The sequence below is a fragment of the Macaca fascicularis genome, chromosome 7 (assembly GCF_037993035.2).
Source record: "Macaca fascicularis isolate 582-1 chromosome 7, T2T-MFA8v1.1".
NCBI classification, from domain to species: Eukaryota; Metazoa; Chordata; class Mammalia; order Primates; family Cercopithecidae; genus Macaca; species Macaca fascicularis.
Genome location: NC_088381.1, coordinates 57,543,055 through 57,570,838, shown reverse-complemented (window position 1 = coordinate 57,570,838; position 27,784 = coordinate 57,543,055). Strand labels below are relative to the sequence as shown.

Sequence of the window (27,784 nt, the reverse complement as noted above, 5' to 3'; positions counted from 1 at the left end):
CAAGAGCAAAACTCCATTTAAAAAAAAAAAATCTATTACATGCAAATGTATTTTGAAGTGAGCATGTTTCATATTTTGAGACCAGTTTTGCTTACTATACTGTACTTCTTCCTGTATTTCTAAAACTTACTATACTTTAAGACTTTTTTGCATAATATGCTTCTATTTTGTTGTATCACTATGGATCAGTTTTGGTTACTGTGTATTATTCCAGTGTATGAATATATCACATTATATTCATCCACTCTTTTTCAGTGGGGATTTGAAGACTTGTTTCTGGGATTTTGCTTTTGTAAACAGCACTATAGAACTTCGTGTAGGGGTCCCCCATTTATCTTTTTTTTTTTTTTTCTGAGATGGAGTCTCACTCCGTCGCCCAGGTTAGAGTGCAGTGGTGCGATCTCGGCTCACTGCATTCTCCGCCTCTTGGGTTCACACGACTCTCCTGCCTCAGCCTCCCCAGTAGCTGGGATTACAGGCACCCACCACAGCACCTGGCTAATTTTTGTATTTTTAGTAGAAACGAGATTTTACCATTTTGGCCAGGCCAGTCTCAAACTCCTGACCTCCTGATCCACCCACCTTGGCCTCCCAAAGTGCTGGGATTACAGTCTTGAGCCACTGCTCTGGGCTGTGGTCCCCCATTTATCTATGTGCAAGTTTTTCTTGGGTATGCACTTGGGAGTGCAACTTCTGGACTATTAGGTATGTAAAAATTCCACTTTAAAAGGTAATATGAAACTTTGTCAAGGATTGAACCACTTTCCACTAACACCAGCAATGCAAGAGAATATGCAGAAATCTGCCAACACTATATATTGACAGATTTTTAATTTTTTGATACTTGAATGGGTATAAAAAGGTATCTCATTGTAGTCTTCATTTGCAGTGGAACTTCTCCCACCTTGTAACTTGTCTGTTCACATTCTTTGAAGATACTTTAATGCATTTTCAGAGAATAAAATATCCTTTTAAAAGACAAATTCATTAATAATACATTTATAGTATGCTTTGTGCCTTGAGAATTTTTTTTTTTGAGATGGAGTCTTGCTCTGTCACCCAGGCTGGAGTGCAGTGGTGCGGTATTGGCTCACCGCAACCTCTGACTCCGGATTCAAGCGATTCTCCTGCCTCAGTCTCCCAAGTAGTAGAGATTACAGGCATGTGCCACTGCGCTTGGCTAATTTTTTTATTTTTTAGTAGAGACAAGGTTTCACCATGTTGGCCAGGTCTTGAACTAGTTATCTGCTCACCTTGGCCTCCAAATGATGGGATTACCGTTAGCCACTGTGTCTGGCCAAGGAGTCTCTCTATCCTAAGATGTAACAGGCAGTCATCTTTTTTCTCTGAGAGTTTTCAAGTTTTGTTTCACATTGAAGTACTTAACTTTTTCCTATGGCATAACAGGATTTTTCCTTTTCCGTACAGAAAACCATTTCTTCTAGCTCTAATTATCGAACAGTCTCCTTTCCTGAATGTAATATGCCACCTCTCTCTTTCCAAAGTTCAGTCCATGCACAGGCAATCTATTCAATTCGGATATCTGTCTGTCCCCATCAGCTAGTAATATGCTATTTTAACAAACAAGCCTTCACAGTGAGTCCTGACATTTAGCAGGACAAGTCACTGTCTCCCTGCTCTTTTCTGAAGTGTTCTAGCCTTTTGCTCTTTTTAACTTTTACTTTTAGAATCAACTAAACAAGCTCCACGAAAAAAAACAAGTGGAATTTTGATTGGTATTACCTTGAATCTATGCCTATTGAGGGACAAATGACATTTTTTGATACTGTCTTCCTATCCACTACATCTATTTACTGAGTTCTTATCCCTTAATGTTTTAGAATTCTTTCTTGACGAGGCCATCAACATATATTGTCAATTTCCTAGGTAACCAAGATTCTGATATTATTGTCAAATGGTGTTTCTTGGTTTTCTAGGTAACTGGTGTAAAGAAATGCAACTGTCTTTTTTTTTTTTTTTTTTTGGAGACGGAGTCTCGCTCTGTCACCCAGGCTGGAGTGCAGTGGCCTGATCTCAGCTCACTGCAAGCTCCGCCTCCCGGGTTCACGCCATTCTCCTGCCTCAGCCTCCCGAGTAGCTGGGACTACAGGCGCCTGCCACCTCGCCCGGCTAAGTTTTTGTATTTTTAGTAGAGACGGGGTTTCACTGTGTTAGCCAGGATGGTCTCGATCTCCTGACCTCGTGATCCGCCCGTCTTGGCCTCCCAAAGTGCTGGGATTACAGGCTTGAGCCACCGCGCCCGGCCGCAACTGTCTTCTAAAAACTAATGTTGTATCTAGCTACCTAACTAAACCCTATTATTTCTAGTAATTTCATGATTTTTTTTTTTTTTTTTTTGAGACGGAGTCTCGCTCTGTCGCCCGGGCTGGAGTGCAGTGGCCGGATCTCAGCTCACTGCAAGCTCCGCCTCCCGGGTTCCAGCCATTCTCCTGCCTCAGCCTCCTGAGTAGCTGGGTCTACAGGCACCCGCCACCTTGCCCAGCTAGTTTTTTGTATTTTTTTGGTAGAGACGGGGTTTCACTGTGTTAGCCAGGATGGTCTCGATCTCCTGACCTCGTGATCCGCCTGTCTCAGCCTCCCAAAGTGCTGGGATTACAGGCTTGAGCCACCGCGCCCGGCAATTTCATGATTTTTCTATAAAAACAATAATGTGCAAATAAGTGCTACTTCTTATCATTTTTCTTGATTTCCTGACCTTGTGATCCACCTGCCTCGGCCTCCCAAAGTGCTGGGATTACAGGCGTGAGCCACCGCGCCCGGCCTCTTATCATTTTTCTATCTTGTCTTGCTCCACTGATTATAATCTCCAACACAATTTTGAATAGTAAGCAGTAATAGTGGGCAGTCATCTTTGTTTCTGACTTTAAAAGGAAGTTCCTCTTTTTAATTGATACTTGCTTTTGCATTCATTTGGCTAGTTTATTTCACACAGAACTATCAGCTTAAGGAAATTCCTTTCTAGTCTTAATTTATCAAGTTTAATTTTTCTTATCACGAATGGGTGTTAAATTCTATTACTTTACCTGAATCTATTAAGATAGTTGTAACAGTTTATTCTCTTTATAATCTGTTAATGTGATCAATTTACAGATTTTGATAATTAAACCATTGTTTATTTAAACAGAACACGCCAATAATTTTAAACTGAGAAATTTATATTGTAAAATTATTGCCTTCATCTGTTTCATATGACATTTCATGTTTAAAAATGTTTGGCTACCAGACACATTTGAAAACCATGGGACAAATGATCTTTCACAGGGTCTTTCTACTCCGCAATTCTACAACTGCCCTGCAGCTTGAATTATACTCTTAAAATTTCTCTAATCCTACAAGAAAAAGCTTCTATTAGATGTTAATTCAGTATGACAGTGTAGAAAAGGGAATCAGATAAGGACTAAAAAATACATTTAAGTAACAGAGAGGAGTGCTTGCCTTGAAGATATGCTGAGGTCTTCAATTCAGAGGAATACAAAATTACAATTTATGATCATTAGCTTAGTCACAAATAGATGTGAGACAAATAATGGCAGTTCTCTTACAAAATGAGGAAAGCAGAAAACTGAAAGACCAAGAAATAAAATTAACTACCAGAAAGAATAAGAGAAAAAGTAATACAAGGGAGCATTCTGGTTTTCCTTTTTATTTAATCAAAGACTGGTGAATAAACATAAATACAGCACAATTACTTCAGATCATTCTTCATATTGTATACACACAAACCCATGAACATAATCTGAAAGAAACCTGTAGACAGCAATGAAATGCATACAGCTTTTTCTTCCCTCGCTCAAAAAAAAGTTTAAACACACAAACTTAGAATCTCATCAGCACACACTCTCTTGTGACAAATGATTCAGACATAAATAGTGGGTGCAAAGAAACTATATGCTAACATACGAATAACCTTTGTTAATGAAAAAACAGAAGCAGCCATAATGATTAAGATACATTCAGTTACCGATAACTAGTTGTGCCCTAAAGGGCATTATCAAAAGAGAAATCGTGCTGCAGAGAAAAGCGATATATACATACACAATGAGAAAATAAACTGCAAGATTAATGCATGCATGTTTAATACTGGAAAAATCACAGCCCTCCAAAATTTCTGCACATTTGTTATAAAAGCCCTCTGCACTCAACTAAAATTAAAATGATCTTAAAAGGATAATACTTGTAAAGTTTAAGTCTTCTCAGCCACAGAAATTGCAATGGAAATAAATGTTCAGAGTCATTTTCAAAACAAAACCAAAACAAAATCAAAACAAAAATCTATTCTTCCGATGACATGCAAGACACACTGCTCTACATTCCCAATGACTAGGAAAAAAAAAACCTCAAGTCAATTTTTAGTTTGCAGATGCTCAAGGATTTTGTATTCCAGCAGGAGTTCAAATCTTTTGGATCTTTTCGCCAACAACTACTGGATTTTCTTTTCTGATTTTCTCAGCAGCATCAGCTTTGTAATTGTAAGAGCAATTGTGTACATCTGAGTAACGGTGTACACCACAGTAAACATTTCCACACCGGCATTCAAACCCTGAAAATGGAGTAATACACATACATGAGTTGAAGGATGAAATATTAAGGTCTTCGGCATACTTAATACTGAGCAGCACAATATATTTAGGGCAGCAATGTAAACTAAAGAATCATTCTAAATACACTGTCTCACAAACTACATTCTTATTCACTACCTGAGAGCTTCATTTCTTGTTCCTATCTACAAACGTAGGTTTGCCCTAGAGCAAGTCTCCTCTGAGCTAGTTTCTTCACCTGTGATATGGCAATAATTACTTCTTTTGTTTTTTTGTTTTTTGAGACCGAGTCTGGCTCTGTGGCCCAGGCTGGAGTGCAGTGGCGCGATCTCAGCTCACTGCAAGCTCCAGCTCCCAGGTTCACGCCATTCTCCTGCCTCAGCCTCCCGAGTAGCTGGGACTACAGGCGCCTGCCACCATGCCCGGCTAATTTTTTGTATTTTCAGTAGAGATGGGGTTTCACCTTGTTAGCCAGGATGGTCTCGATCTCCTGACCTCATGATCCGCCCGTCTTGGCCTCCCAAAGTGCTGGGATTACAGGCTTGAGCCACCGCGCCCGGCCTAACAATTACTTCTTAACAAAAACACAGTTGCTAGGTTGAAAATGTAAAACATTTTTCAAATCCAGACACTACAATGTGAGAATAAGCCTACTGTCAGAAGGCAGTCTTGGCATTTATTTAAGAAAGATCAAATAATGCTTCTGAAAGAACTGTTAACAAAGAACACAGCTTCAATATTTGCTTTACTCTGCTAACCTCCAATGGAGATGTGAACTGTACTGCAGTTGAGAAGTAAAGAGCATGGGATCTAGAATCTGACTGCCTCAGTGTGAATCTACTGACTAATAATGAAGGCAAATTTGCCTCTCTGAGCCTGAGTTTCTGCATCTGTAATTTTGGAATAATAATAAGTAAGGATTAAAGGAGGAATGAATTTAATGCTGAACATATGGTAAAACACACAATAAATGCTACTTTATTTTAAGAAAATGCCTGGAGTTAAAGCCAAAATCAAGATGTAATGGGTGCGGCCAGTCTTTATATAAAACTGGTCCTGCTCCCCCAAATTAGAATTTTATGGTATGATACAATTGTTGGAAATGGAGCACAGGAATCAATATTTTAAACACTAATATTTGATGTTAACCTCCATTGCTACATTTTTAACTTCAAAGACATATTTGTAACTTAATAATAATGAATTTAAAATGAAGCAAACAACACCGTATTAGACTGACAGATTGGACAAGATGAAAATTACTAAATCTCACCCTTCTAATCATGAAGTCTGAGGGTTTGTGAGATTTACACAAAGGCTTTTTTTTTTCTTTTTGTTTTTGAGACGGAGTCTCACTTTGTCGCCAGGCTGGAGCGCAGTGGCACGATCTCGGCTCACCACAATCTCCGCCTCCTGGGTTGAAGCCATTCTCCTGCCTCAGCCTCCCGAGTAGCTGGGATTACAGGTGCACGCCACCACACCCAGCTAATTTTTGTATTTTTAGTAGAGACTGGGTTTCACCATGTTGGCCAGGATGGTCTAGGTCTCCTGACCTTGTGATCCGCCTGCCTCAGCCTCCCGAAGTACTGGGATTACAGGCGTGAGCCACTATGTCCAGCCCTAGAAAGGCTATCTTTAATATTAAATACATATATTTTTAAATGTCTTATATGTATATATAGTATATATATATTTGCTTATATATATATTGCTTATATATATATTGCTTCTCTGGGGGCTATATATATATAGACACACACACACACTTTTTTTTTTTTGACACAGGGTCTCAGGCTAGTATGAAGTGGTGCAATCATAGCTCACTGCAGTCTCGACCTCGTGGGCTCAAGCAATCCTCCCATCTCAGCCTTCTGAGTAGCTGGGACTACAGGTACATGCCATAATGCTCAGCTAATTTTTAAAATTTTTTTGTAGAGACTGAGTCTATGTAGTCCAGGCTGGTCTTGAACTCCTGGCCTCAGGTGATCCTCCCACCTTGGCCTCCCAGTGCTGGGAATACAGGTGTGAGCCACTGCACTGGGCCATATTTGTATTCTTTAAATACACATGTGCTAAGGTATGGGTAAATTTGAAACATCTTTTTAAATTTTCTCTTTTAAAGATGAGGTCTCATTATGTTGCCCAGGCTGAGCCCGAATTCCTGGCCTCAAGCAATCCTCTCACCTTGGCCTCCCAAAGTGCTGGGATTATAGGAGTGAGCCACTATGCCTGATCTTGAAGTATCTTTGATATTAAACTCTAACTTCCTTTCTTTTTTATCTCCAACCCATTCCTTAACCAGAAATAATCTTCCTAAAGCAAAGCTCCGCTCAAAATCTTACCTACTCTTTTCTGTAAGTTCAATTTTTATGCAAAGTATTCAGCACAATGCCTGGCACATGGTCAACAATACATTTTAACTATCCATAGCTGCAACTACTTTCCAACTAACCACAGTACCGCTGATCCTTGAAGGATGCCAGGTTTAGGCATGCAGACCCCTCTACAAGTCAAAAATCCATGTATAATTTTATGTTTCCCCAAAACTTGAGCTATTAATAGCCTATTAACCAGAAGCTTTACTGGTAACATAAATAGTCGACTAACACATATTTTGTGTTATATGTTTGTATGTTATATTATTAATATATAATGTATTCTAATAATAGAGTAAGCTAGAGAAAAGGAAATGTTATTAAGAAAATCACGAGGAGAAAATATATTTACTATTCATTAAGTGAAAGTCGATCATCATAAAAGACTTCATCCTTGTCTTCACATTGAACAGGTAGAAGAGGGGTTGGTCTTGCTGAATCAGGGTTAGCAGAAGTGGAGAAGGTAAAAGGGGAGGCTGGAGACGCAGACATACTTGGTGTAACTTTATGGAAATACAATGTAATTTCTGACTTTTCTGCTTTTTTGTTTCTCTAAAAATGTTTCTACATGGTACCGACATCCTTTTTCCACCATTTGCTTTAGTTTTCGTTCTCATATCACCGAAGAGCCCATGTTGCAAAAGAAGTGAAAAGCAGTCTTGAATAATCAGACCCCTTCTGTCAGACTGTCTAGCGTCAATTTGTTTTCTGGCACTGCTTTTCCTATGTCTTCTTCCTCACTGTCTGGCAGTGGTTTGGAAGCAGCCATCTCCATCAAGTCATCTTCTGTTAATTCTTCTGGTTTGGTGTCTATTAGCTCCTGAATGTCTCCAAGATCCCCATCTTGAAATCCTTAACCCTCAACCTTTCTTGCCATATCCACAATCTCTACCATGATTTCCATACTGTGAAGTCACACACAACATCTGGACACAGTTTTCTCCTGCAAGAATTTGTTTCAGGCTTCTTAGCTTTCACATCTTTTTCTAAACAATAATGGTATCTTCAACGGTATGATGTTCCCTCTATTGGGGTTCTCTTCCATAGCACTGACAATCTTTTCCATAGAGTACCATGTGTAATGAGCCTGAAAGGTCTTTATGACCCCTGACATAGAGACTGAATTAGAGATGCTTCTCTGGGGGCAAGCATATCACTTCGACACCTTCAGTGCTGAACTCAGGAGGTTCTGGGTGGCCAGGGGCAACTGTCCAATATCAAAACAACTTTAGGCCAGGAGCTATGGCTCATGCCTGTAATCCCAGCACTTTGGGAGGCTGAGGTGGACGGATCACCTGAGATCAGGAGTTTGGGACCAGCTTGGCCAACAGGGTGAAACCCTGTCTCTACTAAAGATACAAAGAAATTAGTTGGGCATAGTGGAATACGCCTGTAATCCCAACTACCAGGGAGGCTGAGGCATGAGAATCGCTTGAACCCAGGAGGAAGAGGTTGCAGTGAGCAGAGATTGCGCCACTGCACTCCAGCCTGGGCGACAAGAGTGAAACTCCATCTCAAAAACAAACAAAAAAAACAAAACAAAACCCAACAACTTTGAAAGGCAGTCCCTTACTGGCAAGGTACTTTCTGATTTCAGGGACAAAGCATTAATGTAACCAATTACGAGAAAGGGTTCATATTGTTTAGGTGTTCTTGTTGTATAACCAAAAGACTGGCCGCTGGTGTTTATCTTTTTCCCTTCAAGACTCGGGTTAGCAGCTTTATAGGTAAGGGCAGTCCTGATCATAAACCCAACTGCATTTGCGCAAAACAGTAAAGTTAGACTATCTCTTCCTGCCTTAAGTCCTAGTATTCACTTTTCTTATTTATAAATGTCTTTGTGACCTTTTTCTTCCAGAATAGGGCACTTTTGTCTGCATTAAAAACTTGTCCAGGCAGATACTCTTTCTCCAACAACTTTATATAGTTTGGGAACTTTCTTAATGTAGTTTGGGAACCTGCTGCCTCTTTTTTGGCAGAAGCTGTTTCTCCTGTTATCTTGACTTTTTTTAAGCCAAACCTTTTTCTAAAATTACCAAACCAGCCAGGTGCGGCAGTTCCAGTCTATAATCCCAGCACTTTGGGAGGCTGAGGTGGGCGAATCACCTGAGGTCAGGAGTTTGAGACCAGCCTGGCCAATGTGGTGAAACCCTGTCTCTACTAAAGAAATGCAAAAATTAGCCAGGCATGGTGGCGCACAACCTGTAATCACAACTACTTGGGAGGGTGGGGCAGGAGAATTGCTTGAACCCAGGAGGCAGAGGTTGCAGTGAGCCAAGATAGTGCCACTGCACTCCAGTCTGGATGACAGAGCAAGACTCCACTTCAAAAAAAAAAAAAAAAATCAAACTATCCTTTGCTGGCATTAAAGTCTCCAGTTTTAGAATCTAAAAGTTGTCATGTAATGACTTCACTTTTTCTTGAATCATAGTATGCCTTTCTTTATAGCAATCCTGCACCCACATAAAAGCTGCATTGTCAATACAAAATAAAAAGGTATTGCATAAAAAAGTACAAGGTTTTTGTGCCTGCTGGCATAGCTGCAGAGACGGCTTCACAGATTTCCTTTTTTTTTAAACAGTCCTTACACTGAATTCATTTATACTGAAATGGCAGACATCACTCATTTTTCTTGAAATGGCAGAATAGCAGCTGCAGACATTAATCTATAGTACATACCAAGCAATTCAACTTTTTCTTGTAATGTCAGACTTTTCTTGTTGGGAGCACTTCCAGTATCAGTACTGACACTTTGTATGAGTCTTATGGTATTAGTCAAAGTTTACAGTATGGTATTAAACACGATGAAAAATACATGAGAACCACAAGAGATTACCTTTTACTGTGGTAGGCAATTTACTACAGAGACAAACTGCTGAAACAGAGGTGATCAGTGACGATTAAAATGCATGGCATTTTAAGTGGATACTTGCAGCACCTGAACTCACTGCAATAGCAATAGGAGGTGGCTATGAAATTATTAGAGAAGTACAGTATATACTACAGAAACTTTTTGCCACTATCGCTTAATACTGCTTTACATTTGTTTACATTTCTTGACTATGAATGGCTTCATGTATGATCTGCATTTGTATAAGCAAGTTTTGATAAACTTTTAATTTTTTTAACAGATTTGTGCATATTCTGTGGTAGCAAATGATAAAATACACAAGTATCTACACGTTTTACACATTCAAGACTTGTCTAACTTTTCTTAATAAAAACATATATTTCTAGGCTATACAGTTCATCTGTGAGTTTTTTCCAATTGCTGCAAATCTCCAAAAAATTTTCCAATATATTAGAAAAAACTGTAAGTGGACCCCTACAACAGTCCCATGTTGTTCAAGGGTCAACTGTATATGTTTTTAGTCTTATTTCTTTATTCCTGTTGGATTGCAGTACACAACACTCTTGTTCACGTATTATGTGCTATTTAGCAACATTCCCGTTTATGGTTCCTGCACATGCCCTATTCATTTTCTTCAAGTTATTCTTTCTGCCTGAAATGCCCCTATTTCCATCAGTTATAGGTCCTACTCACTGTTCAAGACACGCTGAAACATTCTGCCTTCATGATCCTTTCCTTGCTGGGCCTCTAAGAACCACCATTTTTAATTGTAAATTAGTTACTCTCATCCCTGAATTCCCAGAGCAATGTGACTGCACTTCATGTACTTTCTTTGCTAAATGCTTTTGAACAATTCTTTCTCCTGCCCACCACCATCTGCATCTGATAGCTATGTTAATACTGATTACTTACTGTGTGGCAGCACTGGGCTGGGCTAACTGCTTACATGTCTTAACTCACTGAACCCACACAACAATGTATGGTTAGCCCTATTTTATATACAGAAAGTACTTCCAGTTTACTAAGTACTTCAAAATATTCTCTCCTTGAAAGCAAGAGACACATCTTTGACCTTTCACAGAATCTGGCACACTAACCTTACTTGTCTAATATTTCTAAATTCAACTGAAATAAACTTTAAAAAGAAAAAAAAAAGCTATTCATTTCACTTTTAGGTGTATAATCAAAGCTATTTTTATTTCCTTAAGAAAATTCAGAAGCTGAAGTATAGCCAGTATTAGCTCTCAAGGGAAAAGGAACAATCTTAATTGAAGTCAATAATAGTAAGCTATGCATTACTATAAAACAGTATCTTAATTTTAAACATTTGATTTAGGTCCTTACCAGTAAGTCCCACTTTCTTCCTGCACATGAAACAGCGATTCTTTTTTTGTTTTGGTTTTTCAAGAGACTTGCTTTGCTCTTCAGATGGCTGCTGTGCCGTGTCTGATACTGAAGCTGACAAAAATAGGAAGGTGGCAAAATTTAATTATTCTGTAAGATTTTGCTATTCCTCATCCCACCCTCCCTAGTCTATTATTTAGAGGATACTGAGGAATTAATTAGCACAGAAAACTAGTCATTTAATTACAAAGTTGTTTACAAAAATAGGACCCCTTTTTGTTAAATTTATGTATAGAAAATGCATAAATAATGTATTTCTATCTAGAAAATAATCTAGAACATGTAATGATATATTGACAGTGGTTTTATAGACTTTCTTCTTTAGGTTTTAACTGTATTTTCTTTTTTTTTTTTTTTTTTTTTTTTTTTTTTTGTTGAGACAGTCTCGCTTTGTCGCCCAGACTGGAGTGCAGTGGCCGGATCTCAGCTCACTGCAAGCTCCGCCTCCCGGGTTCACGCCATTCTCCTGCCTCAGCCTCCCGAGTAGCTGGGACTACAGACGCCCGCCACCTCGCCCGGCTAGGTTTTTGTATTTTTTAGTAGAGACGGGGTTTCACCGTGTCAGCCAGGATGGTCTCGATCTCCTGACCTTGTGATCCGCCCGTCTCGGCCTCCCAAAGTGCTGGGATTACAGGCTTGAGCCACCGCGCCCGGCTTTAACTGTATTTTCTAATTTTTCTAGTAACTACATATTTAATCAATAAAAGGCACATAAACAAATACTACTTGAATATTCTAAGGGAGTGTGCAAGAAAATAGCCATATGCATGGGTCAGAATGACATAGGTTTCTCAGAGAACAAGGAGGGAAAAGGTGAAACCAAGATTCTGTGGAATATTAAGTATGTTTAAAGTTCCCAGAATGTTTCACATAAAGCACTTTAAATGTTTGAAATAAGGCAAATTGAAGCAAAGAAGCTTTAAAATGTTGTAAGATAATAAGTTGATGCATTTATGTATGGAAACCAAAGCCAGATTTACCAAGATTCGGGTTAAATTACTACTCTGAAATCTTAACATGACTCCCTCCCGTTGCTAACCACTCTGGCCCTCATAAATGCTGCTGCGAGTCAGAATCACGTAATATGACCTTGCAGACATGTCATTTTGCTCTAAAATGGTGGAATTTGCCATGGATCAAATTCTTAACCTCTTCAGTTTCATCACCAGCCAGACTTTCCCCAGGAATCCACTCTCCATTAATCTACACTGGGAATATGCCATGTACCTTTGCTCACACTTCTTATAATCTATTCCAAAGGGTTTCCTTTTTTTCCCCCATTTGATCTAGGTCCTCTTCTTTTTCAAGATCAAGGTCAAATACCCTTTCCTTGTCTCAATTCTCTGTAGCTTCTCACTCTGATTTTCCTTAACACCTTTTCCAAACACCGGGTACCTCACGAGTTCCCTCTTCAATCCATGCTTCACACATTGCACGCAATCATCTGCCTTAAGTGAAAATCTAATGGTGTTCCCTCTGATGTTTAGAATTCTTCAATGGCTCCCAACTAACTCCCAGGATAAAGCCCAGAGGTCTTTCATGATTTTCTTCATCCTTCTTTCTCTGGCCTCATCTCTCACTATTTCTCAACGGTACCCCATGATTTAGCCATACGGAAGTACTTGCAGTTTCCCTGGACATATCAAACTCTCTTTTGCCTCTGGGCTCTTGGGTAAGTTATGCTTTCCATACAAAATACTCTTTCTATGCCCCTTCTGTCCCTCTTTTTACCAGGCTAACTCTTAACTTGTTTTTCTTGTTTAAGCTTATATAATCAGCTCTTCCTCCACTGCCTCTCCCACAACTTTGGGGTGGGAAACCCTACTACGTATAGCACTTTTCGTATTAAAATTCCCTCACTGGCTCAACCTGGTTTAACTTCGAATTCTTTGAGGGGAGACATCTGTCCTATTTATCCCATTATCAGTGCCTATCCCAGTGTTTCCAACCACATAGCAGGCACTCAACAATAAGGATCTGTTGAACTGAATTACTTACCTATATGTGCCTCATTTCCCCAACTACACTGTAAGGCCGTTGAGAAGAAGGATGGTTACCTTATTCCCCATCTGAATCTCCAGTCCCATCACAGTGAACTACACATAATACACGCTCAGACATTTACTGTGATTCTAACCTGCTTATGTTAACATCACTATCTCATATTTTAACAAAAGATGACAAAAGGCAAATACCACAAACAAGTGAATGTGCGCTAATGACAAACTCTATAGCATGTTACTCCACTCAGACATGCTGAAATCAGACAGGAGACAGTTCTAGTAATACCCTGTGAACATATTATTTTTGAAACAGAATACAGACACATCAAACCTTTTATTTTCAATGAATAAATATTCCTAGAATGTAAGCTCCAAGAGGGCAGGGGCTGAATGTCTTGTTTAATGTTTATCCCCAGCTCCTACAACAGTATCAGATAAGCCTATCTGGCTATACATACAGACTAAAAAACAGCTTAATTTGCAATCAGAAATGAAACTATTGTATTTATTGGTTTTGAAATATATAAGCCATAATATCTAACCTGTTCTCCAAAAACAGTCTGATATTCAAAAACATCCATTTAATGGCAGTAACACTATCACAAGATTATAGTTTTAACAAAACTGGTTTAAATACTGAGACACAAATTTGAATGGGATCTGGAAATGGAGAAGTGAAAATCCATCTATCTTCTACGCATACAAATGCCACTGCATATCTCAAAAGACATTTCACAGTTTTAACCCTAAAGCCCCAAAGGTGGCGAACGGTTTCTTTTTAACTGAGGCAAATGCAGTCTTTAAAGTGAAGGATCGGAAGGCTATCTAAAAGCTTATATGCTACAGCTAAAATGTGGGACCGATAAATGTTGTTTATATACCCATGAGGCTCAGATAACCTCAGCTTACCTGAAACTAATAGCTGACAACCTGAATTTCAACAGTCACCAAATGAATTCACGGACAAGATGATATAGTATTATTTTTAAAAGTCTATGATTCCCAGAAATTATCCAGTTTCCTCAGTTTTTATGTGAGTTTTAAGACCAAAGAATACCTTATCAAATTCCAAACAACCTTTCTAGCTTTAGTTTCAACATATAACTGCCTGAACTGACCACTTCAGCAACGGGTTTTTTCACTCTTTCTCAAATTTCATTTTTCCTACCTATATGCATTTGCACTCACAAGTTATCCTCCAGCAAAGCTGTCTTGGGGTGGTGGGGAGATATAATTTACACACCATAAAATTCACCCTTTAAAGTATACAATTCAGTGGTTTTTATTATATTCACAAGGTTATAAAACCATCACCACTATTTGGGAGGCCGAGACGGGCGGATCACGAGGTCAAGAGATCCTGGCTAACACGGCAAAACCCCGTCTCTACTAAAAAAAAAAAATAAAAAAACTAGCCGGGCGAGGTGGCGGGAGCCTGTAGTCCCAGCTACTTGAGAGGCTGAGGCAGGAGAATGGTGTAAACCTGAGAGGCGGAGCTTGCAGTGAGCTGAGATCCGGCCACTGCGCTCCAGCCTGGGCCGCGACAGAGCGAGACTCCGACTCAAAACAAAAACAAAAACAAAAACAAAAAAAACATCACCACTATCTAGTTTCAGAACATTTAAGTCACATTAAAGGAAAACTCTACTCATTAGCAATTACTCCCCACTTCCCACAGTTTCTGGCAACCACTAATCTTTCTGTATGACTAGCCTATTTTAGACATTCTATGTAAATAAAGTCATAAAACATGTAGCCTTTTGTACTTAGCTTCTTTTATTCAGCATATTTTCAAGGATCATTCATGCTGTGGCATGTATCAGAATATCCTTCCTCTTTGTGGCTGAATATTCTACTGTATGGATATACCACATTTTTTTTTATCCAATCATCTACTTACAGCCACCTGAGTAGTTTCTATTTATTATGGATAATGCTGCTACGAATATTTGTGTACAAGTTTTTGTGTGGACATATGTTTTCAATTCTCCTGGGAATCAAGAGCAAAATGCTGGGTCATATAACAATTCTTTTTAATTTTTTGTGGAGCTAGCAGATTGTTTTCCAGTGTATCTGGCACCATTTGATACTCCCACCAAGGCAGGAGGGCTCCAATTTTTCTACATCCTTGACAATACTTAGTCATTGATTAGAGCCATCTGAGTGGGTATGAAGTGGTGCCTCATGACTTCCATTTCCCTAATATCTAATGATGTTGAGCTTTTTTTTTTTTTTTTTGAGACGGAGTCTTGCTGTGTTGCACAGGCTGGAGTCCTGCTCTGTTGCACAGGCTGGAATGCAGTGGCACAATCTCAGATCACTGCAACCTCCACCTCCCAGGTTCAAGCAATTCTCCTCTGCCTCAGCCTCACAAGTATCTGGGACTACAGGCACATGCCATCACGCCCAGCTAATTTTCGTATTTTTAGTAGAGATGGGGTTTTACCATGTTGGCCAGGCTGGTCTCCAACTCCTGACTACAGGTGATCCACCTGCCTCGGCCTCCCAAAGTGCTGGGATTACAGATGTGAGCCACTGCGCCTGGCCCTGTTGAGCATCTTTCAATGTGTTTATTGGAAACTTGTATATATTTTCTGGAGAAATGTCTACTCAAATCCTTCGCTTATTTTTAAAATGGGTTTTCTATTGTTGAATTGTAATTATTTCTTTATGTATTCTTATCACATATATGATTTGCAAGTATTTTTCTCTCATTCTGTAGGCTGGTTTTCCACTCTTATTTTTTGAGAGAGGGTCTCATTCTGTCACCCAGGCTGAAGTGCAGTGGTGCGTTAACGGTTCACTGAGGCCTCAACGTCCCAGGCTCAAGTGATCCTCCCACTTCAGCCTCCCTCCCCAGTAGCTGGGACTATAAGTGTGCACCACCATACTTGGCTATTTTTTGTACAGACGGGGTTTTGCCATGTTGCCCAGGCTGGTCTCAAAGTCTTGAGCTCAAGTGATCTGCCCACCTTGGCCTCCCAACGTGCTGGGATTACAGGCATAAACCACAGCGCCTAGTTGTTTTTCCACTCTTTTAAGCGAAAATCTTTATTTTGATGTAGCTCAATCTATCTATCTTTTCTTTGGTTGCTTGTGGTTAAGGTGTCGTATCTAAGAAACCACTGCCTAAACCAAGATCACAAAAATTTATACCTGTTTTAAGAGTTTTATAGTTCTCTTATATTTGTTTTAGGTCTTTCATGTATTTCAGGTGAATTTTTGTATATGGTATGAGGTAGGAGTCCAATTCATTCTTTTGAATGTGAATATGAGGTTGTTCCTGAATCATTTGTTTAAAAGATTATTCTTTTCCCATCAAAGGATTTTGGCACCACTGTTGAAAGTCAATTGCCCATAAATATAATAAGAGTTTATTTCTAGACTCTCAGTTCTATTCCACTTACCTTTATGACTATCCTCATGCTGCTACAACACAGTCTTGATTACTGCAGCTTGTATTCAATTTTGAAGCCAGGAATTGTTAGTCCTCCAACTTTGTTCTTTTTCAAGATAGCTTTGGCTATTCTCACTCATTCTTTAGAATCAGAAGAACTGCCTGATTTTTTAAACCCACACAGCCTTCCTAAATCAGTCCAAAGAGACTGTTCCCCCTCTGATTTCTTGAACCAATGATTTGACAATTCAACTTTGTATAAAGTCAGAAACCCTCAGAGTAGGAAATAGCCTGAGAATTCTAGTTCATCCTGCCACTTAGCACAGAATTCCCCTCTATACGTTCTCTAACATCAACTCATTTTTCCTAGAATGCTTCAGTGATGTAGACCTTACCATCTTAACATATGACATCATTCTAGTGTTGGAAAGCTTCAAAATTCTCTTACTCTAGGCCTCCTACAACTCCCAAATCACTCGGGCAATATAAAGAATACCTTCTGCAGCTTACAAAGTTCATCCAAACTCCGTTATCTCAGTATCTTTTAATACCCGGTAAGAGGGACATACTTATCATTCTCTTTTAGGAGTAATGAAAGTAAGGCTCAGTGAAGTTAAGCAGGCATATCAAGATAGGAAAATAGAACTTATGAATCCAAATTCAGTATTTTTCTACTATGACTCAAGATCTGAGGGACTAAGAGGTTGACCAAATTTAAGCATATTCTTCAATTTTAGAGTGTAACAAAATGCTTCTATTAGTTCTTTCTTTTTAACCTAAAAGTCATCTTTTTTTTTTTTACAGTATTAACTTGTAAGTACCTTTAAAAACCTAAGTACCTTTAAAAAGTACCTAAGTACTTTTTAACCTAAAAATCATTCAAATCATGTATGAAAAATGGGGCCTATACAATTTCTCCTAATATGGCATCAGGACCACCTTTTGAAGTGATATACTCAGGGCTAAGTGGAGAAAACGGTATTGTTTTCCATACACCACAAATGGAAATAAAAACACTTTTATACACAAATGGTATAAAAACACTTCATATGTATTATGATAGTTTGCCAGTCTCTGACCTTTATTCTTTGTCAGACTTCTGTAAGTACTATTGTATTCTTAAGCTTTATACATTTTTTTCACTGCCAACATTTTAAAATTTGTTCTATCATAAGACATAAAGAACATCTTCATGATTAGCATCCTGTTTTCTTCCTTCCTATCTCTGTCAAAACTGCTCAAAACTGCCATGTAATCTTTGCTTCTTGAAATTATCCTTTGGCAACTATGACCCAAAACTAACCAGGACCTAGATGGTTTCTTCCTCGGCTCCTTTGCTGGCTCATCCTCCTGCTTACTCCCTTGTGTTTAAACTATTTTTCAACCTATGACAAGGGCTTCTAAATTTCAGGCATAATACCGACTACTACACACACTTAAATACCTATTATCTATACAATCTCCAAATGAGCTTTTTCAACTTTGAAATCTGATCATTTGAAACTCACTATACCTAAAACTTTGTCTAACCAAATCACCTTATTCAGCTTCCCTGTCTAAAAAGCAACCACACCACTGCCACTATGATAAAACTGAAAGCTTTGACAATACCCTTGTCTTATTTCCTATGTCTGGTAAATAACTAAATCTTGAGATTTCTTATTCATTTATTTACTAAGAGCCTTACTCTGTTGCCCAGGCTGGAGGGCGGTGGCATGATCCTGGATCACTGTAAATTCCGCCTCCCAGTTCAAGCAATTCTCGTGCCTCAGCCTCCCGAAAAGCTGGGACTACAGGTGTGTGCCACCACGCCCAGCTAATTTTTTGTAGAGATGGGGTTTTCCCTTATTGCCCAAGCTGAGCTTGAACTCCTGAGCTCAGGCAATCTGCCCACCTCAGCCTCCCAAAGTGCTAGGATTACAGGCATGAGCTACCATGACCAGTCTTTTCCTTATTTCTTTAAAAATATTCCTCATTTCTGCCCTTCCTTAAATGTTTTGATGTAACCAACAAATAAAAATTCACTTAAAACATTTATGAATTTATCACAATATGCTAGATGGAATAGAATATTTATGTTGACCACACAGTATATTCTTTCATTACAGCAAAATCTACACAAACAAGCAAATTGGGTCAAGTATCTGCTGGGTATGGAAAAAAAAAGCAAGAGGAATTACCTAGCTTATTTAAATTTATTTAATTCTTGAGACCGGGGGTGGGGGATGTGCTCTGGCACCCACCCAGGCTGGAGTGCAGTGGCACGATCATGGCTCACTGCAGCCTGGAATTCCTGGGCTCAAGCAATCCTCCCACCTCAGCTTCCTGAGTAGTTGTGACTATAGGTATGTGTCACCTCACCTGGCTAATTTTTTGTTGTCCAGGCTAGTCTCAAACTCCCAGACTCAAGCGATCCTCCTGCCTCAGTCTCTCAAGTAGGTAGGATTATAGGCGCAAGCCACTGTGCTTGGCCTAAATTAAAAATTTAGCAAACTTAAACTAGGATTGGCAGATGTATCTGTTACCATCATGTGAACACCACGTGCAATGAAGTTTCACTGGTAAATCATCCCGTAGGCAGAATGACACACTGCTCTTCATTAGGCTTATCTTTCCAGACATCTTTCCTTATTACCACGTTACTTCCACACACTGCTAGAATACAAACTAATTAAGCAGAGATTTAATAGCCTCCTAAATGGCCTACTCCGCATTCTCTCTCCCTACTACAAAAGCCTTCATACAAATTTTCAAGTCTTCCTAGATCATTTTGAGCTACATAATGGGGATACGAAGAGCATGGGCAAGAACATGATAGATACCATGCTGTGAATACAAGCAACTGAATGTGACTACTGCATACATGGGGAAGAAGGGGCAGAACTGCCAGGCAAGATGGACACAGTCTCTCAGATAATGAGTCAAAACACAAAAGAAAGATATTCCCCTCAAACCAGCAGCCCCAGTTTTCTTAGAGAGTAGTATTTAGACTGAACCGGCCAAAATAGTAAAAGAGAACAGTGTAACACTGCCATTCATTTAATGATATTTTCACAATAAACAAATTTTGAATTTGCAACGTTTATGCTGATGATAAAATTACATGTAAGTGTGAAATGGCTCCCCAACATGTTAAATACTTAAAAATATAAAGTATTGTGTTCATAGGGAAAACAGAAAAATATGTATTTTAAGCTGGCAATTTTTTAATACATGCACCTACGATAGCGTCTGGCCTATAACACTCAAATAACAAAATACATGCTAGCTCATATACAAACCCTGCAGATCTTCTGTTTCAGGTACTGCTTTGTCCACAGATGTACTGTCCAATTGAGAAGATGCTACAGATTCTGATAAAAGTGACTGATTTGATACAGAGCTAGAAAAGCAAAATATTTCATTTTAAAAGGTGATCTCTACACATGAATATTAACTAATGTGCACAGTAACAGTTCAACATATCTAAGTAGATGATTAAGATGAGAACACAGATACTTTTTTTTTTTAACAACTTAAACATAATCATAGAGCTTTAAAACTAGAGACCAATTTGAACCAGAATTTTACTGCCTTTGTGTATTTCAAGTACCACATGAATCCACTAAATGAAAACTAGCATGATAAAGACATGCTTAAAGAACCCTAAGACAAAGCTGTAAATGATATTCCAGCATAGTAAAACTGAACATCTCCTATCATGAATTGGAAAAAAGGAACCATAGTGTAGGAACTTAATATAGTGGTTCCTAACAGCAGAATAAAAATGAAACCAGTATTGCTGTATGCAGGCTTCCAAATGATGTGACTTCAGAGTTAAAAAGTATATATATACAGTATAATATAAACAAATATGAGTACTACACCATGATATTAAACAAAGATAATGTGTGACAAGACTGTATTTTTTTAATACAAGGTAGTAATACTTGCAGAATAAGACTAACATTTCACTTAACATGCTTCCAAAGGACTTCAGGAGTAGGTCAGGATACATTATGAGAAAGAAGACAGAAAAAGATGCCTGAAAAAGAAATCTAAGACTTAAACGATAACCCCCAATACCCCCAAGGTAAAAGCAAGAAATCGCTTTTTCTAACTAGTTATAATCAGACAGATAACATTTTAGGCCAGTTAATCTAAAAGCAGCTTTATGTAGTTTTCCTCATTAGAATTAATCAAACACAGAATATACTCTTTAGTTTTTATTGGCATTCGCATTATAATTCAGACACTACATCTTACCTTGGCTGCATAGATGAAGATGTAGAGTCTAATGTTGACTGGGCTTCTGGGACACTGCCATCTGTGCATTGAACTGGTAAAGATTCAGACAGACTACTGACAGAGGTTGCTGTAACAGTACCACATTTCACATTAGTGATTCTATATGCTAAGCAGTCTAAGACCTTATCTAAAAAAATCAAAATCCATTTTCCACAGAACACAGTATAGAGATTTTCTTTTTTTTTTTTTTTTTTTTTTTTTGAGGCGGAGTCTCGCTCTGTCGCCCAGGCTGGAGTGCAGTGGCGCGATCTCGGCTCACTGCAAGCTCCGCCTCCCGGGTTCCCGCCATTCTCCTGCCTCAGCCTCCCGAGTAGCTGGGACTACAGGCGCCGCCACCACGCCCGGCTAATTTTTTTGTATTTTTAGTGGAGACGGGGTTTCATTGTGTTAGCCAGGATGGTCTCGATCTCCTGACCTCGTGATCCGCCCGTCTCGGCCTCCCAAAGTGCTGGGATTACAGGCTTGAGCCACCGCGCCCGGCCGAGATTTTCTTTTAATATGTAGTACGTTGGTTCATTTTTTTTACTTAAAATTTTTTCAATGGTTTGCCAGTGAAAAATATATTAATTTTAAACCAAGAAGGAAACCATATACAAGTTGTATACATTAATAAACTCCTATGTCTTAGGACTGAATAGCATCCAAGTCCAAATTCTTTAATTCAAAAACATCTTCCAAGTACTACAGTACAAATGAGATATTTAAATAAGATGACATAGCAGTGAAGAATATAGGTTCAGAATTAAAATCTACACTCAGTACATTAGGTTACACATGTAGATGATGACTTAATTTTGAAACAGTTTATACTCATTTGATCTTAGCCTTAAGAAAATTTGGAGCTTTGGTTAAATGGTTGTAGGTTTTGGCTTGAACAGAAACAGACAAGATCTCATATACAATATTAAATGAACTAATAGCCTACACTTTCATTAACCACAAAAATCTATACATGCAGGCATTAACCTACATGAAAACTATCCTAAATGAATAAACACTTCCTATTTTGCAAAGCTTGTATTTCAATTACGAATACAGATGGGTTTTACTAGAATTACTTACCAGGTGGGCTTATTCTACCATTACTACTATTCTGTCTTTGAAGATGTTCTTTATAGCATACTGAACACATGCCATTTGTACGAGGGTTTCCATAAAATCCACAGCCAGTGGAACAAAGCATAGGCACTTGGCTGTGATTAGTTTCTTGAGCCATGTTCCTCCGTTGCACACCTGAAATTTACATAAAATTAGCAAGGAACACAGACATATAACTTCCAATCACACATTATCCAAATCTGTTTTATAAGATAAAGAAAAAAAACCCACATATACCAAACTACTCGATATAACTGTCCCAAGACATAGGGCTAAAGGAGAGGAAAATATAAAAACCAAAAGGACACATACTGAACTTTTTATCTCCAACCCACTCTACATAAGCAAGTCTGTACAGGCTCAGAAAGTACAAAGAACTCCTAGAGAAAGAAATCTGTTTTGAAGACTCTACCCCCAGAAGGTTATGGATAACTCATTAAGTCTAGCTCAGTTTGGACCCTCCTAGTAATAAGAGATATACATTATAAGTTTTGATGTATGTTATACTATTTAATTTCTAAGCATTTAAACTTTTGCTGGAAGTTCATGTGCTAATGTGTGTTATTTATTCTGTTTTAAAAGCATTTCACATAGTATCATGTCTGGTGAAGATATGGAGAACTGGGCTGAATGCTTGTAAAAAATGATAACAAATTGGTTCAATCTTTTTGGAAAGCAAGTTGGCAATTCACTTCAAGAACCCTATAAAAGACAAATATTGCTATCTGAACCAGTCATTCCCCTTTAAGGGTCTTCAACAAAATGACTAGAGTATAATCAGAAAAAGAATAAAAAAATATAAGGGATGTGCTTCACAGTGTATTTATAATTTTTATAAACTGATAATAACATTAGAATGTATACAGTTTTTTTTAAAGCATGATATATATTAATGACAAAAGTTATGCTGTCATTAAAAATATTTTAGAATACTTTTTGATGGAGAGAAATACTGATAATAAATGAAAAGGCACAATATGAAATGTGTATACAATATTTTGCCAATTAGGAAAAAAGAAGCATCCATTAATCATCAAAAAGGACAGTAATGAACACATCCCAGGATGGTGAAGCTAGTGTTTTCCCTGATTCGTACCTTTACTTATAAAATTCTCTAAAATGAAGATACTCTTGCCTAATTGGTGGAAATTTTTATTTTTTTAAGTATTTCAAACTAAAAAATATTAAAAACTAACAGGCCAGAGGCATTAGTCAGACAGGCAAGTGATGCTGGGACTGAGGGAATTGTTTGGGAATCACATGAAAGCAATAATCAATTACAGCAGATGGAAGAACCCCAAGCGCCATTTCTCCCATAAAGCAATTGGTTCTTTGGCATGAATAACACGACAGACGGTACTAACAGGCTCTCTTTCTTATTAAAAAACAGCAATCTCCTAAGTGAAGGTTACTCTGAAATGGGTGTATATGTATTACAGATGAGTTTATTTTCAAAGATCATGAAGAATGAGACTAACCAAAGAAGGAAAATGTTTTGCCACTGAAATTTCCTTGAACTGGTAAATACGCAAGGAAAGCATTCACGGTTTACTGTTACCAACTAGATTTCTCTTCCCCTACATTATCTGAAGACTGTTGATGGGTAGTGAGGATTTATACATATTTCAGAACCAAGAGCAATAATGCACTTGACTGAACTACAAAACAAGACAGCAGGCTTAGCATTTCCCTTAAAAAAAAAAAAAAAAAAAAAAAAGGTCCTAAAACTGTTGAGGATAGTTAAACCTTTAGCCTATGAATACAATTTGGGATTCTGGCAAGCATCTTTCTTATTCCATGATGACGAGTCATTTCAGAATCCCATCTTTGCCACCTTTCTTTTTTATAAATGCTACTTTAGAACCCTCTTTCTTCTACAGCCCTGTAAAATATATATACACACATACATACACACACACACACACACATATACATCAAATTAAAAAATAACAATGATAGTATAGAAATGCTAATGTCAAACATTTTTGAGTTTTTTCCCTTTTTTGCCTATTTTGTGACGAATACTGGTCTGCAGCTTTCTCTTTTATGTTTATCTGATCTTGGTATCAGAGTAATTGCTCAAGGTCATGTAGCTAATAAGTGATGGAGGCCAGGCATGGTGGCTCACACTTGTAAGCCCAGCACTTTGGGAGGCCGAGGTGGGCGGATCACGAGGTCAGGAGATTGAGACTATCCTGGCTAACATAGTGAAATTCCGTCTCTGCTAAAACTACAAAAAAATTAGCCAGGTGTGGTGGCGTGTGCCTGTAGTCCCAGCTGCTCGGGAGGCTGAGGCAGGAGAATCACTTGAACCCGGGAGGCAGAGGTTGCAGTGAGCAGGGGTCATACCACTGCAACCCAGCCTGGGCAACAGAGCAAGACTCCGTCCATAAATAAATAAATAAATAAATAAATAAGTGATCAATGATTCTCAAAGTATGGTTCACATACTCCTATAGAGGTCAAAATTGTTTTCATAATACTAGTGAGTTATTTGCCTTTTTCACCACATGGACATGAGCACAAATGCTGCTATAGCAATTGTGGGGAAAAAAAAAAACACCTGAAGCCTCATCAAGGAGACAAATCAAAGCAGTGGCACCCAACTGTACTAGTAGTTAATTCTTCATCACCATGCTCTCACAGTAAAAATTATTAATTTTACTAAATCTTGACCCTGAATACACATCTTATTAACATTTTACGTGACAAACTGGGAAGCATGCATGAAGCACTCCTGTTGTGTAAAGAAGTATGAAGACTGAAGAAAAAGCACTGTGCAATTGTTTGAGTTGTGAGCTGACTGAATTGCCTTTTTCATGGAACATGTTTTTTATTTGAAAGAATGACTAATAAACTGGTTATTAAGACTTGAGTATTCAGCAGACATTTTTGAAAATGACCAAAGTGCACTCATCACTTCAAACATCTAATAGTATTTGTCATTAAAGACAACAGTCAAGTGAAAAAAACCTTGACAAGCATCTCCAATATTCTGAGAGTTTCTGATAAGATTCCTGGTGATATTAATGAAATGTGATTAGTTGATATGGTATCAATATTTGAAATATCATCATAAGACAGTGAATCAGTATTTTCTAAGCAACCAGTGTTGGTTGCTTAGCAAGAAATAGTAAGAAATTACTCATGAACAGAAGATCCATTCAAAGTGAAAGGCCATGAATTTTAATGTAACAGGACAAAAAGTTTTATATCGGGGTGTCCAATCGTTTGGCTTCCCTGGGCCACAGTGGAAGAAGAATTGTCTTAGGCCACACATAAAGTACACTAATACTAACGAAAGTGGATGAGCTAAAATAGATAAATAAATAAATTAAATAAATAAATAAATAAATAACGTTTTAAGAAAGTTTATGAATTTGTGTTGGGGCCACAAATTGAACAAGCTTGTTTTGCATGTTTTCAATTTCGCACTGCAGCTATCCTTTAAGAAACTATCAATCGTCAAGTTTTGGTGTAATATTAAAGAAATCTGAAAATGTTATTAAAATATTCTTTCCAAATACATGAGCCCAGATTTTCTTTGTAACACTGTTAACAGATTGAATGCCAAAGCAATTACTAGAATCTTGCTATTAAGGCAGACTTTTTAAAAAAATCTGCAAAAATGTTGTTAACAATGCCACTCTTCTCATTAACAAGTGTGGGGGAGAGGACAGTGGTTATTTTTCATAAAATATTTTAAAATAAACTACTACTTACAATATTTTCTCAGCTTTAATTTTTTTTTTTTTTTTTGAGACAGAGTCTCGCTCTGTCGCCCAGGCTGGAGTGCAGTGGCCGGATCTCAGCTCACTGCAAGCTCCGCCTCCCGGGTTCACGCCATTCTCCTGCCTCTCAGCCTCCTGAGTAGCTAGGACTACAGGCGCCTACCACCTCGCCCGGCTAGTTTTTTGTATTTTTTAGTAGAGAGGGGGTTTCACTGTGTTAGCCAGGATGGTCTCGATCTCCTGACCTCATGATCCACCCATCTCGGCCTCCCAAAGTGCTGGGATTACAGGCTTGAGCCACCGCGCCCGGCCCTCCGCTTTAATTTTTAATATGATTTATTTAACTAGATAGATATGACTCTCATACACAAAAGCTCTTCGGGATATTGACACCAAAATTTTGAGAATCCACTGCTTATAAAAAGTGCACTCTCAGTATAGACAGTTTGCCCCTCAAGGGGGAAAACACTGATTTTTGGAGGAAAGGGTCACAAAAACCCTTACTCTAGTATAAAACACAGATATACATAAAACACATAAACAGATGTGCAATATCTCTCTGGAGTTAAAATCTCTGGAGGTGGGGGCCACTTAGGGGAAAAAAAAAAAAAAACCTAAAAAGGTTCCTTAGGGAAAAAAGAGAGAAAAAAGACTGAGGAACTCAGGTTTAAACCACCAACTACGCTACACCGCCTATTAACAATATTAAAGTACAAGAGAGGAATTAAAGGAACTTTCCCAATGATAATGATAAATACATGGCTAGCAACAAAACTGTAGAAGAGATAAATACCGTATTTCCATAAAAACTCAAGTAAAAAGTCATAGATGAAAGTACAATATGACCACTAAGCTTTTCATTACAATTACTTCAAAATATTAAGATTAAAGTTTGAAAACATGTAACACTACCAATTTTCCCAAGTCAAACTGCCTGCACGGCATCAAATTAACAATGATACTCATAATTCAAGAGGTACAAAGGGATTCTCACAGAATTCTTAAAAAAAAATAAGAATCAACCTTATTCATTAATCGGTTAAGCCGTAAAATGCACCTTTACATGAAGAGTCAGAAAGACTGAAAAAGACAAAAAACCATAAAAGGGTAATTTAGTTTATCTGAATGTGTAACGGCATAGATGGGGTAGCTATGAAGAAATTGGAAGTCCTGCCTCCCTCCCTTTGCTACTATATCTTTTTGGGGCAATCAGTCTGGCATTCAAATGGTCAGAGAGGAAAAGGGATAAGGGGAGAAAAGGCAGAACAATTCCTTAACTGCTGCATTGTGGAATTATAAAACCACAAATCCAGAGGCAGGGAGTAAGATCACTCTACCAGATATTTTTAAAATGATTAGCACGGTATAATAAACAAAAGCCTATGAACTGAATAGAATTCATAAAACGTGACTTTTGACTGTTCATAACATTCAGTCAACTCCCCAACTTATTACTCCCTCTAACATTCCAGACAATACTTAACAGTTATTTGGAGTTTAGTATGTGCTAGGAACTGTTTTTACTGTTTTATTTATATCTTGTTTAATCCTCTCAAGAACCCTATGATGTTGGTGCTGTTGAAATCCCTATTTTAAAAACAAAAAAAATGATACTCAAAAAGACTTAGTTACTTGCCCAAGTTCCCCTATCTGGTAAGCAGCTAAGTCAGTGTCTTTTGATCTAAAAAACAAAAACAAAAACCAAAAAACCAACAATAACAACAAAAAACAAAGAGAACTGTCAAAGTCCACCATATCCCTGAAAACCTATAATTTTCTGAGCATTAATTCTTATTACTTTAAGTATACATTTTAAATTCTATTTATTCAATCTTAACATATCATGCAGCTTTAATTAGCTAAAATCATGCTCTTGAAAAAATTTGTTTTTCCTTTATGTCTTTTTACCCAGGAAGTTCTTAGCAGGATTAAAAATTCAAAATTAAATGCTCTAAGACTGTAAAGAAAATTCATTACCAATTATTAAAATTCTGACAAAAGAATAGTAACGATGGCAACACAAACTCAAGTATAACAGCATATACATGTCAATTAAACCTACTTTCCTGTGCTTCCTTC

The 27,784-nt window shown here is 38.0% G+C and overlaps 1 protein-coding gene across 6 annotated transcripts in view; it reads right to left on the bottom strand.

Annotated features, from left to right (window-relative positions):
* Positions 1-3,648: 3,648 nt before the first annotated feature.
* Positions 3,649-27,784, bottom strand: part of ZFAND6 (zinc finger AN1-type containing 6) — an 83,164-nt gene continuing 59,028 nt past the window's right edge. For all 6 annotated transcript variants that reach the window (XM_015452447.4, XM_015452445.2, XM_045395890.1 and 3 more), the window contains 5 exons: positions 21,939-22,109; positions 20,835-20,943; positions 19,871-19,971; positions 11,130-11,243; positions 3,649-4,561 (listed from right to left, as the gene is read on the bottom strand). In XM_015452447.4, coding sequence (XP_015307933.1) covers positions 4,413-4,561; positions 11,130-11,243; positions 19,871-19,971; positions 20,835-20,943; positions 21,939-22,092 — 627 coding nt within the window. In that variant the 5' untranslated portion in view covers positions 22,093-22,109 and the 3' untranslated portion in view covers positions 3,649-4,412. The remainder of the gene's footprint in view (positions 4,562-11,129; positions 11,244-19,870; positions 19,972-20,834; positions 20,944-21,938; positions 22,110-27,784) is intronic.